Here is a 16,605-nt window from a genome sequence, read left to right on the forward strand (position 1 = left end):
TACCTGTATAAGCACCAAGAGCAGACATACTTGACTATGTCCTCTGGTTACTGCTTTGTCTAGATTCTGCACCCTCTCAGTGTCTCATGAGGCTCGGAAAAGACCTTTCTCTATCTACACAACATAAACAAATTTTCTGAACACAGAAAATATTTCAGATATCCTCCATGTTACTGGGAGGTTTATTAGAGGTAGTAGGAGCAAGTATTTATGTGGAAGAAAGACAAAGGCAAAAGTTCAGAACTGCCAACTTACAACATATGGGAAGCTTCTGAAAAGTACCAGATTCAGCAGTCCAATGACTATGAAATTCTCATATGCATTTCTTTAAAGAATTTTTTATTCCTGATCACATTTCAAAAAAAAAATATGTACGTTTATTTAAAAAAAATCAATCTTGTATTTTTGACAATTTTATAGACTGGCAAAACAGTTGGTTTATGAAACTGTTTACTAGTGCTGGTGACACAGCCCTTTTAGGCAAAAAATTAGTACATATTCCACATGAAGATTATATATAAGCAAATGCCCCAAGAATGTGTCACTATTTCCCTTCCAGCAAGACATGTTCTATGGCTAAGCCTCCGCACAACTGCTGCTGATTAGTGGGAAGCAACAAAATAGTGGTGAGACAAGACACAGCTCTGCTGAAACAATTCACACTGGTGTTCGCAACAAGGTCATAAATCCATTTTAAGGAATAAACCACAGTATTTTGAGGTGGTGTGCTGAAGCTTTTTGAAGCCCAAATTTCCATTTGACAAGCTCCTTTAGGTCTTTTGATGGAATAGGGAGAGTAGGGGAAGAGAGGGTGAGATCATTTTACAGTTATGAGATCACATCTTGTACATGCGCTTTGATTTCCCTGCACCAGTGCAATTCTGGGATCAGATGGCCATAATCCATGGTTAGTGTTAAAATCCACCTGTGAAGAACTGTGCAGAGAACAAGCACCCCAGATTTGATAAAGACTCAGTGCTTCAAAAATCCAATCCTTCTGACTTCTGTTGGCAATATTTTTATTTTACAGCTGTACTTTCAAAAACCCTCTCCCCATGCTTGCAGATTTTTTGTCTGTAGACAGAAAGCATTCAGAAGGAGTACTTTCAGACAGTCTTCACTTTGTTTTAGGTTGGAGCACCACCAGGTAAGAGTATTCTGCATTTTTTCACATGAGAAATGACTATCCCATGTCATCTCAGGCTCTAGTACAGAGATGAATGCACTACTTGTTGAACAAACAGTAATCAATATCTGAAATGTTTTGTCTGCCTGCTTAATAATTGAAGCTAACAATATACTTTAGTTAAAAAGTCTCTTCATTAGGTGGAATGCAACTTACTCCCCTACCCCTCTCTCCCCTGTTCTGTCTCCTACTCTATAGGCAATTGCATTAAAACTCGATACTTCTTTTTCTGTTGTGGGTTTTATTTGGTTTGGTTTGGGTTTTTGTTTTTTTTTTTTTGGGGGGGGAGGGGAGGTGAGTTTAGAGGGGTTTTTTTGTGGCACAGTAAATGCAGAATTTCTCAGTTAAAGCTGTTGCTTTAACATTTGTCCAACAGAAATCACAGTCTTGCAGCTTAGGACATGTCTCTTTACGCTTCATGTCTCTATGCTGCTTGATTACTGCCCTTCTTTTTCTGCTCCATTCACAGTATGTTAGAAGATCCTCATATATCTTGTTACAATCTTGTGCAACACTCAGTAATGCAGTTTTCCAGGCTTTTAGAGTGAACTCTAGACACAGCTGGAATATTAATAATAGATTATAAGAATCAAAAGAGCATTGCCCTGACAAACAAATAATGGTGGATATGATAATTATCACATACCTCGAAGCTGTACTGCTTGGAAATTGCTACAGTACTGTGGGCCAAGTTTAATAATCATGTCCATGGTTTCCACAGAGATGGCTTCTTCAAACAAGTATGTAGGACCAAGGCGCCAGGTCAAGGAGGACTTCTGTTTCCAAATTCGAGGAGTAGCTATGTACCCATAGACATCAACAAAGGAAGAGGGTTCCAGGGAAATGCAGCTACCTGGTAAGGACTGGAAATACTGCATCTGCAACAGAGAAAGAATTTCCTGAGAGGACCCAATACACACAGGGTGCCTTAGAGCCTGTCCCTGTAATGTTCTGCCTGCCGCCTCTTTGATCACTGAAGTCTCAGTCAGCTGTGCAACATAATTATCAGCTACTTCTTAGAAAATGGACTTTGAGAAGTACCATAAACATTTTGGAATGTTTAAGCCTAATTTTGGTCAAATAACACAGTCAAAAGAATTGAAGTATTGGCAAAGAAAATCCCTGTCTTGACCCCAGACTTGTTTTTCCTGTTCTAAACTTCATCACTCAGATTGTGACTTTCAACACAAAAAGACAAGTTACAGATCACTGTTGCACCAAGAGAATAAACAGTTTTTGAAAGTGTTCAAGTGTACCAGTTAGCTTCGAAGCTAACATCGTTTAGGAAATAGGGTAATTTATTTTTTGTATGAAAATTAGGATTCAGCCTCCTAAACTGAGTCTATTATTTTATTTAAATGTAGATAGCTCTAATAGTAAGTAGTCAGAATTTTTTGGTAGAGAGAAACTATTGTACTTCAGGGCATAGCTCTGCCTTTAACAATTTGCTATTAGGATGAGAGACTCCCAGGATTTACTGATCGTGGACTAATGACTTGTAAAAGACAGAGCTGGTCAATATTAAGAGGCAGGACTTGATATTTGAGTGAACAAATACTAGACTTGATGCAACACAGTAACACCCACCCCCACCTTCACCAACCAAAAAGAGCCTTTGGTATTATTAACAACCTTCGTGTATTTCTAATTTAATAGGCAATCTTTTCTTCACTGTACCTGTAAAGATGAAAGACTTGCATCATGTCAGAGACCCCAGCACTGGGGCAATCTTTCCTTTACTAAAGGTTTCTTTTATTTATATGAGCTGTTTCACTGTATGTTAAACACGTTTGCTATGAATTCTTTAATCAATTGCAATGTTTAGGCCTAGTTTTATTGATGACTTTCAGTCTCACTTGAAGGAAGGCAAATTAAATTAAATTTTCATTCCTGAAATGGATATAGGTCCCAAAAGGCATTTAGAAGACAGATCATTTTTCTCAAGTATGGGAAAGAGAATATTTGGAATTAAACAGGTTGCATTTACAAGGAAGTATAATACACACAAAGTGAGCTTTGCATATGTGGAGATTGAAATATGGGAACAAGAAGGAAGAGACCAAGACTACAAGTTTCAATTAATAAAAGGATTATATTCAAAAACACACCTAAAAAGCCACCACACCGACCACAGCTGCAATAGAAATAGGGTGCATTTTCAACAATTCTGGCCTCCAGCATTCAAAATCCAAAAATCAAATCTCCGAAATAATTTGAGATTAGCTTCAAAACCAGGAGCATGATGATATCACTAAAGTAAAGCAGGGGCTAGCCTCATTTATCCTGTAGATTATGAACCCTTTAGGTGCATTTGGATTACTTTCTCCTAATATTTCATGTAACCTGAGAGCTGACTGCTATGCAATAGGATCACTCGAAATGGTGCCTTAAGGGAGATGCCAGTACACCAATATTTGCAATGAACTCGTGAGATGATATCATCTCACACACTCAATAACTATCTCAGAGGAACATTTGTTCCTGAATCTGTAGTGTGCTAGTCAGAAAGAGACTGTTGACTCATCAGCTGATTGTTCAATGAATGTAATAGGAAGAGGACAGCCTGAAACAGGATGATTGAGGAAATTCCTCCAATCTTTAAAATCTTGCAAGAAGTCACAGAAGCTGGTTTTCCTGTGACCTTTCCACTTTTCCAGGCCTTTCTGCAAAGTAAAAAAGGAGAGTCCCTACATAACTCGTCACCTTTGCCTAAATCCAAGTCATCTTTGGTTTAGAGTTCTCTGGTCCACTTTTATTGTGATGTACTTTTTATAGTAGGCAACTTCTACAAATCCTGGATTTAAACTGATAGATCCTCAAAACCACTGGTGAACTCAGAAAATTTTGGTTTAAGGGTACAACTGAATTTCAGCAGAATAACCCTGAGCTACCAGCATAACCCCAACTTTCAGAGGAGTGTCACCACTCAAAATTGCCCCAGTTATCAACATGCTGAGAGGGGAGGGGGGGGCTATTTCAAAGAATCAGTATAAGCTGAAAACAGACTTCTGAAAAGCAGCACAAATATACCCTGTTGTGTATGAATTTCTGACTCCAGTCATGTTCAGGACAGTGGCAAGTCATATGCAAATCACCATGCTTTGAGTTTCTCAGATTAATACTGAAAAGTTATAGATACATTGGGAGATGAAAATGAAAAGCAATGCAAGGTAAATGTCAGGCATGAGATCTATGCAGAGAGTCTTTACCTTTGCAGAGCCAAGCATCTGACCATTTACAAAAGCTGATACAACACAGGTCTTCTTTGCTTCCTTAGCAACTGTCACTGTAAGATGATGCCACTGGCCAGTGACCAGCAGTTTACCACAGCCAAACTGGACTTGCCCTGGAAATGGGGAGGGATTTAGGGTCTCACCCTCAGGTTCCATAATATCTGTAACAGCAAAACCAGGGATAAGTCAACAGGTCTCTCACCTTCTCCTGCCTCTGGAACACAACTATCAAATGTGACAAGAAGAGCACAACGCCCTGTGGGTAGAGTGTGATTTGTTGCTATTATGTGCAATGTCTTTAAAACATTCCCTGAAGGTCTCTTATGAGTACATAAGACTTGTGCAGTGTGCAAGATCCCTTCAGCAGACAAAGTACCTCCCTCCCAAATAACACCTGCTAGCTGCCTCAATGCTGCAAAACTAGACTGAACTAGGACAAAGGCAACATATTCCCTAAGAGGAGAACCCCTCAGGATATTCACTGAGTTACCTGACACAGAAAAAAAATTCTTAGCAAATTTACGAGATGATAAAAGTCTGTGTATTAATTTGTTGTTTTTATGAAAAGAGGTGATCTGGAATTTTTGACATCTAAGGCAATCAGAGCACTCACACAATGTCAGCTGTGCATGAAAAAAATCCCAGCTACTGTTCCCACTCCATTCCCAACCTCATCTGGAATATTCAATCATATTTACGTTTGAGGTACCTACTCTACTCAATGAGGAAAAAGGAATAAATATCAACAGGGAAAAATACTAACAGGCTGGCATGATAGAAAACATTCTGAAAGTACGGAGAGGAAATGAGTTGTTTCATTAGGAAGCTAGATCACTCCACAGATCCTCAGTCCTGCTCTCCAAACCTACCAAGTGTCACACAAAACAGGCAGGGACCGGCTGGTTCAAGCCTAATCTTCACAATTGCACACAATAATGTAACTGACATTCAAAAGTTTTCTATAGAATACTACAGGCCACAAAGTAATTCACAATACCTACAGCAAACTTAGAATTCAAACATGGCCAAGAACTACAATCACAACAGGCTGCAAGAGGAAAACAGAAGAGGCAAGTCTCATTAATATCTTGGGTACTTCAAAGAAGATGAAATTTGTTAATGAAAAATTCCAGATAATCAGAGGACATAGCACTGCAGCTTGACTGAAAAGAGCCTTACCAAGGGGCTGGAATTCAACTTCTTCTGTGGAAATGACCAAAGAAAGGTCCTGTGGGAAGAAGCTTACAGAAAGGCAAACAAATTCTTGCTCTGTTCTTGACACGTGCCTCACAACCGTAAGGAAACGGAGTGGGTGACTGTTGTGAACCAAACCGAACTTGTTAACCAGAAACCAGCAGGAGAGTGTCAAGCCACTTGAGGGAGGGAACATTCTGATGCCTTTAGACAGGAAACAAAAAGTTAGCAAGGAAGCTGTTTTCCTTGTGCAGCCATTAGGAAACTACTTTCTGTTTCATTTGTAGTCCTAACCAGGGAAGAACCAGCATTAGATTATGAGGTTCATTTTCTGTTTCATTCAATATCATAGAGACTGCATATATGAGTCTGTGCTCATGTATAAATGGCCTAAAATTGACTGAGGAGAAATGACTACTAGGTCTCTATGCTATGAAGCTCATCAATTAGGAAGCACTGAGCCACAAACAATTTCTCAAATTTCACAAAAATTCAGGAAGCAAAAGGTACAGCCATTTCACAGTTCACCCAACAGAGGATTTGGATGTTTAGGAGAACTCCATTAATGACAGCTCGTACTATTTCCATGGGAGATTACCCTAGAATCTGGTGGCTCTGATTTTCTTAGCAGCCTGCTTTAAATTTTTACTAATAACTTTAATTTATCACAGTATTAGGCTGCATCTAATACTGCACTGTGCTGAGCAGTCCAAGTTACACAGTTAAGAGCTGGTATGGGACACAGAGACAGAAATGTTTTGAAATACACAGCTTATTTGCTGCCATTTCTTACAATTGTTGAATGTGTTCAGTGGAACTGAAAAGTCAGTGCTTCCAGGAAGCTATAGGTGAGTCAAAGTGCTTACCCATGCCAATTCCTCCTGAGACAGATTGGTCTGCACTAGGTCCCATAACAGTGGCCAAGGTAGGGAGATATAAACACCTACAAAAACAAGCAAGCACCCATTCATCAGAAATACAAATTCATCCCTGAAAGTCACCAGTCACTTAATATTGCAGACTCATGGTAGTAAGGAAGGGAGCAGGCTATCAGCAATCAGACAGGAACAAAACAGATTGGTAACATTGCTGCAAGGAAGGCAGCAATGGGGCACATAAATAGATTAAGATGAAGAGAGAAGAGTCTCTGTGTTCAGAGTAAGGGCTTGGAGACTGAAGAGCAGCTAAAGAAAAAAATGAGAGCAACAGTACCCATAGCCTTCCATGGACATGTCAAACTCCACAAACGATGGAGACAAAGCAGTGCTGTGTAGCTGGAAGTTTCGAGGTGATGCCATGGAGATGAGACTCATTGCAGTCTGGAGTGCCCGTGCAGATCCCTTAGACACCCAAGGAGACTTGCTGACAGGCACAACTGTCTGGGCATCAGTTTTCTTGTCCACCATGTCCTCTTCTGAACCTAGAAGATCAACAGAGTGCCTAACCAGATCAATGTCTGCAACACTTCTTCCAGTCACAGGTGTTGCCCATATTCTATTCATCACTGCTAAGAACAGCACTGCATGCTCTTGAAAAAACACATCCTCAGTAGCCTACAGAAATCCCAAGCAATACAAAAATTATTGCACTGAAGGAACTTCAAAATGGGTGTCTAGCAGGATAGATGAGCTCTACAGAAATGACAGCAATATTTTCTCCCCATACATCTTCAAAAGATAGATCCAGACTTCACCACTGGTAAAAAAAGGTCCCCAACACATAGGTTCCATTTTTGTTAAACTCAGACCAGTCAATTCTGCTATAACAGATTAGTTACAAGCAACATGTGGGAGAAGATTTGAAGAATGACTGCAAAGAACATGAGACCCAAATTTGTACCACATTATATCAGGTGTCCCATGGGCATGAGAACAGTGTTAAGTGCCAAATACTATTATTGTAGTCTTTCACCTGCAAAATACATTAGAATAGAGAAAGGATTTAGATGGAAAATTGCCTGTATAAGCAAAGCAGACTACTAGCATATCCAAGGGACTATAAGAACCAGTGGTCTGCATTCACATCTTTATTCTATTTGTAGATACAAATCACAGGAAAACCATACTACAAAACCAGGAGACATGCCCCTTGGTTTGTAGAATATAATTACTATTTTTACAGATCACTTCCATGTCTGATCCATCAAAGTCTGAGTCTATAATCAGTATCTAGCTTGAGCAAAGATATACAATTTCATCTCTGATGATCATTAGATCAGCTCTCAGTGTTGGTCAAGTACCACCCAACCTGGGCAATACCCAGTATAAAACTTCAGTCATACCCCACCTTCAGTGTGCCTGTTGTGGAGCAACCTATTCAACAGCAGTTTTCTAACGTTTTGGAGACATCTATAACCCAGTTACTGTATCAGCAACATGCTGTTCATTATGTGCTTACCTGCATTAGCTGAATCACTCCCCTGACATGAAAGAACCTTGGTCTTGTTTGTGCTGGGCCTGGAGGGTAGTATTGGAAAACCGCCCAACCAAAGAAATTGCCTAACATGAAAAAAAAAAGAAGAAGAAGATAGCAACTTTAAAAAAAGGAAAACAATGAAGCCAGACACTGGAGTCACAGAAACCATGCAAATACAATTCAGCCTTCTGGAGAACAACTTTCTTACTCACCACCAAATTTAAAGACATCCCAAATAAAGCAGAAGAAATATTTGCCATTATAGCATCATAAATATTTGGTTCACTTTACATTTCCCCTTTCAAGGTTTCACTGCTGCAAGCAATAAAATGTTTCTTTTCTTTACCAATGCTTTTGAATAATACTAATTTTTCAGAAAAAAAATCTGGATTTTCTTTCTTTTTGATTGGTTTTAAGAGATTCTGTTTTATTTCTGAATTAAAGAAATACAACCTTCCACTGAATACCCAACTTTATCTCCACTTTGAAATCTGTACTAGGCACTGTTAGGCACTCTCATGCCTAGCATTTGTTAGCATTAAAAGAAGAAAGTGCATCCTCAGACTAGAAACAACAGTGACTGAGAAACTATACTACATTTTTATTTCTGCATCTGTCATTGATGTGTATCTGAGATAAGAGAAAGTCACTTTTACCCTTCAGAAAATGGCTTCTCCATATGAATACCAGGAGATAATAACCCTAATTATTTTGCAATTACTTAATTTGTTCATTCATGAATGGCTTTACAGCCCCTGCAGAGATGATGCAGCAGAACACTACAGACTCATATGATCTTCAGTAAGTCATTTAAGCATATATCCTGCAATCAATGAGAAAGTAGTATTAACTGAGACATGAAACACTAGGCTGTCTTGCTGAATTAGAGCACTACATGAAGCATCTAATTACTATATAAGCTTTGCAAAAAGTTGTACTGAAGCAAATTGTTCCGTTAGATCCAGTCTGATACCTTAACACATCTGGCTCAATAGCCTGTGATGCAAGCTTCTCAAACACTCTTGTGAGGGGAGGATGCAGTGGATGCCTCTCATTGCAGAAAGCATCCTGACAGGAAGAGATGATGGTGCTCAGCAAGCCAGATTCACACATCACCTGGCGACTCTTCTCTGACTTCACCAGGGACTGAATATGATCAACCACAGCACACTGGATTTCCTGTGAAAGCTGAAATAGATAACAGAACTGTAGTCAGAGGGCAGGAACTAAAACTGCACATGGTGACTGATTTTTTTTTTCTATTGTTAAATCTGTCTGTGTGAAAATCTGACCCAAAAAAGAATCCTCTAAGGCCAGAGGCTCAAGTGCAACTGTGTGGCTGTTCTGTGAAGCTCTGCAGTAGCACAGTGTCCATATATTCATCTGAGAGTTGCTCAGCCATCCACAGTTCAGCTTTCCTGTCTCAACACTAGGGTAGTGAAGGATTAGAGCTCTCAGCTGTCATTCTAAAGAAGGCACCACCACAAGGGCAGGTTATTAGGCATAAGCTCCAAGACCAATACAGGAACTCAGAATATATTTAACATTAAGCCTGTGATGGGTCATACTGGCATTATCTACTCTTAATTCAAAAAGTACTGTTTTTAAACAAAACTGAATCTGGCAATGTTGTGAAACAAATTTTAAACACTTCGCTTCATGTTTTGCTGAACTGAAGCTTTACTTCACCATTGCTTCTTAATAATCTGGAAGTCTCTCAATTCTCATAAATTATTTTTAGAGCGATTTGTTCCCGGTTAGGAATGGCTTTTACTCCATTGACCTAACTGTATTTCACATAAAAGTAACTGGATAATATATTTAAACATAAATAATAAAAAGATGAATTGATGAATTGTTCTATACTCTCAAGAGCTCTTCTGCTTTCTCAAACACTCTTTCAGGAAATAGTTATGCAAACTTTTAAAGAAAAGAAAAACAATGATGGCAGACACGCAAATTAGAGCACTACAATTTGATTTTATAACATGAATGAGAAGCAACTGGATTCAGCATAAGCCAGCTTTTCTTAAGTATAAAGGGGAATTCAGCTCTTCTGCATCCAACCAAACAAAACCAGTACAGGGCAATTTCAAAGGCATCAACAATTTGTTTTCAAAGTGTCTCCAGAGGCAACACTTAATAATAATACTGGCATATCCATTGCAACATACATACTGTTTTTGCAAACTCCACTACTATTTTTCTTACCTGAAGGGCAAGTTCTTTGGATAACATTTTCTTGACTCTGAAGGACAGGGACACAAGTTTCACTGTGCATCTCATTATATACAGAAATCATCCACTAGACTGAACTAGGCTATTTTTCAGAGAGGCACTTAATGCTACAGTTTTTCAAAGTCTCACTTACAACTTTTGGATCTTTTAATTAACATTTTACTCTGTTTCTGACTATATGCAGGTAAGTATCAAGATGTGTAAAACTACAACTAAACAGAGGACAAAGCAGATCTTGACTAAGTGAAACAACTGATTTACTTCAAAATAAATTCAGTAGAAGCATAATGGCATAGAAAAAAATGGATTGTTTTCATTAGCTTAGCAGCTTTGTCAGTATCAATATTGCCTTGTTTTGAATAAAATGTGTTGTTTGTTCCAGTAAAATGAGATTTTAGTGGAAATATTAAAGGTGGCCAGGAAACCATACTGTGTGTTTCTGTATGCATGGATTGATTTTCCTAACACATATTACTTGCCCCATGAATCAGTATATTGAAGGTGCAGTTAGAATGCAGTTGAGCTGTGCCTCAAATCAGAGTCTGAAGGGCAAAATGTCACCTAGCAATTTACCCAATCTGCTTAAGTAGTTCCCAGATTCTGCCCCTAGTTTCAAAACTTGGTAGCTGAATTTAATTCAGTGTTATTCATCCTCATGATTATTATGCTATGTTCAAGAAAGGGGGGAAAAAGAGAGTGGGGAAAAAAGGAGGTAGGAAAAAAGGGGGTGAGAAAAACTGGGGAAAAAAATGGGGGGGGAAAAAAGTGTAAAAAAAACGGGAGGAAAAAAAAGAAAAAGGAAAAGCCTGCAGGAAAGTGCTCAGGGAACAGCCTGACCCTGAGCTACCAGCCCACGGTGAAGGAGCCACTGCCAGGGTATTTATAATCTCCTTCCTCTTACCAGATTTCTGGTCTATTCTGCATTCTGTTATCCCAAAGTCCTAGCTGCACAATGCAAAGGAGAATGAAGCTCTGGCAGCGATTTAGGAATTCACTGTGACATTACCAGTAACATCTGTAATACAAGTCTAAAGGCAGACTAATCTCTAATGTCACCCAGTCTTCTATGTCAGAGACCTTTTCTGTTCAGAAATAATTTTCCATTTTAAGAGACACAAATACTTGAAAAATGTTACTCTGTTGACATCTGCAGTGTCTTTTCAAAAGATGCAAAATCCTTATTGATGGGCATTGTTTTTCTTTCACAACAGTGAGTATGACAGCAATTCATCATGGAAGAGACATGGATTAAAAGAGAGGACAAATCCAGCTGTGGAAGCAGTAATTATTTAAGAAAAGCATAGATCATTTCTCTCATTAATCATGTGAGGATTTCTATCTTGTCTGTACTCACAAGAAACCTACTGAGATGATGACACAGAACTGAATCACGCTTTGATTCCTTTTGGAAGAGTTCTTTCCTTTCCTTTACTCAGGCTTGTCACACCTAGGAGATCTTATCTGACATCGCAAATGAGAGACATCTGGCATGACACTCTGAAATCCTAAAAGCCACAGTTCCAAAATTGCAGGCAAGGATGGGATGTGTCTGGGAGGAAACTTTTTTCTTTTTAAAGTAGAAAAAACCCAGTGAATATCCTGGGCTACATATCTAAAGTATATGCTAACCTGTCTCTACTTAGTTTGTGAAACATGTGCAATGCTATCTTTCATCGCTGAACAGGCAGCATGTTAATAAAATGAAAATCTACCTTATGTTTGGCCAAACATTATGCAGTCTGATGGAAAATAGCTTAGTAGTAGTCATAGGCATGAACATGAGCAATGTCCTCTAAATAAAATTTACTGACTCCAAGACTGTCTCTTGGATCGCTTTAGAGTTTTAAGCAAATTTTCATACTCATATGACATTTGAATGTTTTTGTTGTTGTTGTTTTTTGCCATATCTAGAAATGCCGGTAATATACAGCCACAAATCTATTTTCCTCAGCTTTTAACTTTCATTCTAGACAGTATTAAGATATTGTTGAGATGCAAAATCATCTGTTTTACTGTCTACTGCTGTTTTTTCTATACTGACAGGTTTAGCATTGCTCAGCCCATCACTGCTTGGGTCTGACAAAGGTCACTGAGAAGTTGCAAAATTGGCAGGAAGTAGATATTAACTCTGAGAGAATCAAAGTACATTAATTTTATTGAGTACCATTAATGGTTCTGTAAAAGCAGTGCTTTCTCATTGTCAGTTCAGTGAAAGCAAGGGAATTGCACATGACCTGAACTGATTCTAAAATTTTTTCCAGATTACTCTGGGATACCTGAGCCTTAAATATCCATCATGGTACTAAAACAAGCAAAAAGAGAGGAGTTACTGTCTCTTCTCCAGAATTGCTCCTAAACAATTTACTATTTGACTCAGTATTAAATTCAGAGCAAGAAGCCCCTTCAGATTTTTTTGTGAAAGTCTGAAGCAAAAAAACTCCAGTCACAGAGATGTTGTTTCATCTCTGATAGCTGTCAAACACTTGCACTAAAAAAAAAAAAAAAGTATAGTACTCTGTTTGGGATAGAATAATCTATCCAAAGAGTAATTCCTTTGGTTATTTTCCTTCTACCAAGTAGCTCCCCTTCAATAAAAATGGAAGTCCACTTTTTGCATCAGATATTACCTGACTCCTCTGTTCCAAGTAGTATCTCACTGCACAAGGGTTCATGCAGTGGTATATATTATGATTAAAGTCCAGCCTTTTCTGTCTCTACCTGGCAGCATCAATGAGCTTCCCAAGCTCTGAACTATTCATTTTCACACCTACTTTTAAAAACAAACAGCCAGGAAAATTCTGTTTTATCTCTTTCCTTTTTGTGGATTATTTGACGAAAAACTCTTCAGGACACTTTTGAACTCCTAGCTGGAGCCTGAGTCAGGACTTTGCATAACAGTAGTCCCATTTCATGTGAGGTAATCCTATTCACCACAACAATATTAAACAAGCACTACCACTAATCATTTCTTGTTGAATAAAAAAAAAAAGGAGCAAGCAAGAAAGAAAAGATGAACATACTTAAATACATAACTGAAATTGCAGGAACTTGTGCTCTAGTCCTTCATATTTTTAAGAACACTGCCATCTACTGAGTGTCTGAGAGGTTTTCCTACAGAACTCAGGTCCTAGAGCCAACTCTGCTTTCTTGATGACACTCTCATGCAATTAACTGTTTTACTTGTTTTCCAGAAATTAATTACTGTAATTTCACTAGTTGATGGCTTGGTTTCACTAAACAGAGTTGGGATGTGCCAGCAGTAAGTTACTCTCCCACCTCCCATAGTTCCATTCAAGTATTATAGATCAAATAGCAGACACAATATAGGCAATACACTTAGTCAGAGTGGGTGTGTATATGGAAGGTTTGATAAAGCAAAACAGGTTCTAAGCTGCATTGGGAGTTTATGGACCAGTAGGTCTGAAGGGCCTGACTGTTCTGGTTGCTAGGTCTATTAGCAATACTTTAAACAATTTTCAAGGGATTTCTACACTGTGCCTTTACCATAAGTATTCCTGGACCCAAATCCATGTACTGCATGAGACAGGTGTATGAACAATTAGCCAAACTGATAGCCAAGAGCCTTTGTTGTTCTTAACCTCTGAATTCAGTGAAACTTGTGCTATTCCTCCTGAGAGTATTCTAGGTAAATTCTAGTACTGACACATTTACAAAGAGTAAGCAATTCCTGGAAATAGATACACAAAAGCAGAAGATATTGTTCAGATGGTCCTTTGATATGTTCAGACTAACCTGAGCATGTCCATCTTTGTACAGTTTTGGCAGCAACCTGACCATGACACAGACAGCGCCTGGATTTACAATGGTGCAGTCTCTCATTTCCAACCTGCAGTAAAAAGACACATCATCATAATTATCATTAACAGCAGCAGAGGGTCCAACAAAGTTCCAGCAGAGTATAGCATTAAATCCTAGCAGTAACGTGGCTCAGCATTTGAAACTAAGCAAACAATATAGATGAACTGCAACAGCTGGAAGCCTCCTCAGAGTAACAAAGACAAGACATCACATGCTCATGAGTTCACGTCTCAGGGACCTGCATATTCCTGCACATGTGCAGCTGCCTCTTCAAACAAATTTGACTTTGAAAGTGGATATTTGCAGTACAAAAAAGAGACAACTACAGGAATAGCTGGTGCATCAGTCCAGAAAGTGTTACGCTTTCTATTTTCCAGCAGTTTGTAACTTGGGTTATACAGTAACTTCAGTACTTCAAAACATTACAGAAATAAGCAGAGATGAGACAGTCTTGATGAAATCAGTATGTCATCCTCCCCTTCCAACACCAGAATCTGCTAAACTAGTAAAACAAAGCTGTGCTTCCCCACCAGTATTCAGTTTTGCCATTTATCAACTTTGTATGTTCAGGCACAGAAAGGAATAGGTATCAGAGACACCACAGAGATGATCCCCTTATGCCATGATGCAGGCTAGGGGTCAGATATGTCTCAAGGATGAATTCACAGCACAGCAGTAGCTCTAGTGTAGGCACTGCAGGCTCAACCTGGTCAGAGTACCATTAGCATTTCTTGGTGCACCTCTGAATTTGAATTGTGATGTACACAGTCAGAAACATCTTTCCCAAGCAGAACTCACAAGAAAAGCAAAGACAACATCTAACAGTCATTAAACTAACAAAATAAAGTAAAATATGTTTTATGCACTGTACAAAACAAGGGTAGAAGTACAAGAGTGAGCAACAAAAATTAAAAAAAAAAAGGGTTTTGCAAGGGACCTAAAGGAGAAGACTGTAATTAAACATGTTTGTTGCCCACCGTTAGGCTCAGAGCAACGAGTAAGGTGTAGCACACTGCCACACAGCGACAAAGAATTCTTACTGCACCCTCAAGAAAGATTTTTCAAACTGGTCATTTGCAATATTTTATGTGCAAAGAATCAAAATCAGATCTGGTTTAAAGAGTTATTGCAGCAGTGGCTTCAGTGTGGATACATGCACCTGTACTTGACATGAATGTGGGTGAGTTTTTAAATGTCAAACAAGAAAAAAGTATTCATTGAAAATATGCTCGCCTCCCATCTCTCCCCAAATCCCTAACTGTTTTTAAAAGGAAAAATCCAGACTCACTAAAATCAATGGGATTGAAATTGGGGTTAAAAATCTGCCTGTCTGGAAACAACCTTGGGGTGCTGGTCAACATCCAGCTGAGCATGGGCTAGCAGCGTGTCCAAGTGGCCAAGAGGGCCAATGGCATCCTGGCCTGTATCAAAACCAGCCAAGGCCAGCAGGGCTGGGGCCGTGATGGTTCCCCTGCACTCGGTACTGGTGAGGACATACATCGAGTGCTGTACCAGTTCTGGGCCCCACACTACAAGAAAGACATTGAGGTACTGAAGTGTACCCAGAGAAGGGCAACAAACCTGGTCAAAAATCTCTAAAAATATTATAAAACCTGATCTCCAGCCTTCTCTGTGGTTTTTATGGCCTTAGTACAAAGGCTGTCTTCCTTACAAACTCACTCCTGCAAATATCTCACCTCTCACACTCCTGCCCCAGGGCTCTCTGGTCAGCCCCATGATTCCACTCCATCTACCTCACCAGTGCCATGGTGTGAATTACAAAACTGCTCTGCACCGGGTGCCACTTAAAAATAAGGTAAATAAGGGGGTTTGGGGACAAAATCAGATGTCTCAAAGAGCTTGAAGAGCCATTGGCACAATGAGTCTGTCGTAACAGCAGTTGCAGCAGCAGCAATTCTGCCACGGTGAGCACAAAGGGCTACGCTCACAAGGAGAGGTCAGCCTCAGTTAACACAGCTTGCAGCAAGCTATGTCTGGTCATCAGGAGCAAAAGGAAAACTAGAAACCCCATCTCTCACAGAAGGTGTTTCAAACATTACTGCAGGAGCAGGAACACTGAGGGCTGTTTTTCAGATGAAAATGATGGGGTCAATTCTCCCATGGTCCAGCAGCTCGCAGCATCATTGACCACAGGACAGTGTAAGAGGCTAGAATATTATCCAACATTAAAATGCTAACTTTGGGATGTTAAATATAGATTGTAGGATGGAGCATCACAGGCCATCTACACTGACTGCACTCAAGTTCTTCCTTTTAAGCTGCATAGCTGCAGGGTGAAGCCTTCTTCAGAGGGAAGTGTGAGTTTGGAGTACAGCTGAGAGGAAGCTCAATCAGGGGAACTACAGGCTTGCAGAAACTATGGGAACTGGATTTCTTATTTTTATTTTAATAGAATTTACTGCTTGAAAGTGATGCAAGCTGTGTGGCCTGAAGATTGACAGCTTTCCAGTACATGTTCCTCTTCTGTATTTACATACACTTCTCATGGACAATCTCCAG

At 39.3% G+C, this 16,605-nt stretch overlaps 1 protein-coding gene across 8 annotated transcripts in view; it reads right to left on the reverse strand.

Moving 5' to 3' along the window:
- Nucleotides 1-16,605, reverse strand: part of WDFY4 (WDFY family member 4) — a 128,713-nt gene that overhangs the window by 87,600 nt on the left and 24,508 nt on the right. For all 8 annotated transcript variants that reach the window (XM_071564296.1, XM_071564294.1, XM_071564293.1 and 5 more), the window contains 8 exons: nt 14,020-14,113; nt 9,002-9,216; nt 8,011-8,111; nt 6,826-7,033; nt 6,480-6,556; nt 5,599-5,817; nt 4,396-4,580; nt 1,833-2,064 (listed from right to left, as the gene is read on the reverse strand). In XM_071564296.1, coding sequence (XP_071420397.1) covers nt 1,833-2,064; nt 4,396-4,580; nt 5,599-5,817; nt 6,480-6,556; nt 6,826-7,033; nt 8,011-8,111; nt 9,002-9,216; nt 14,020-14,113 — 1,331 coding nt within the window. The remainder of the gene's footprint in view (nt 1-1,832; nt 2,065-4,395; nt 4,581-5,598; nt 5,818-6,479; nt 6,557-6,825; nt 7,034-8,010; nt 8,112-9,001; nt 9,217-14,019; nt 14,114-16,605) is intronic.

The sequence above is a fragment of the Pithys albifrons genome, chromosome 9 (assembly GCF_047495875.1).
Source record: "Pithys albifrons albifrons isolate INPA30051 chromosome 9, PitAlb_v1, whole genome shotgun sequence".
NCBI lineage: Eukaryota > Metazoa > Chordata > Aves > Passeriformes > Thamnophilidae > Pithys > Pithys albifrons.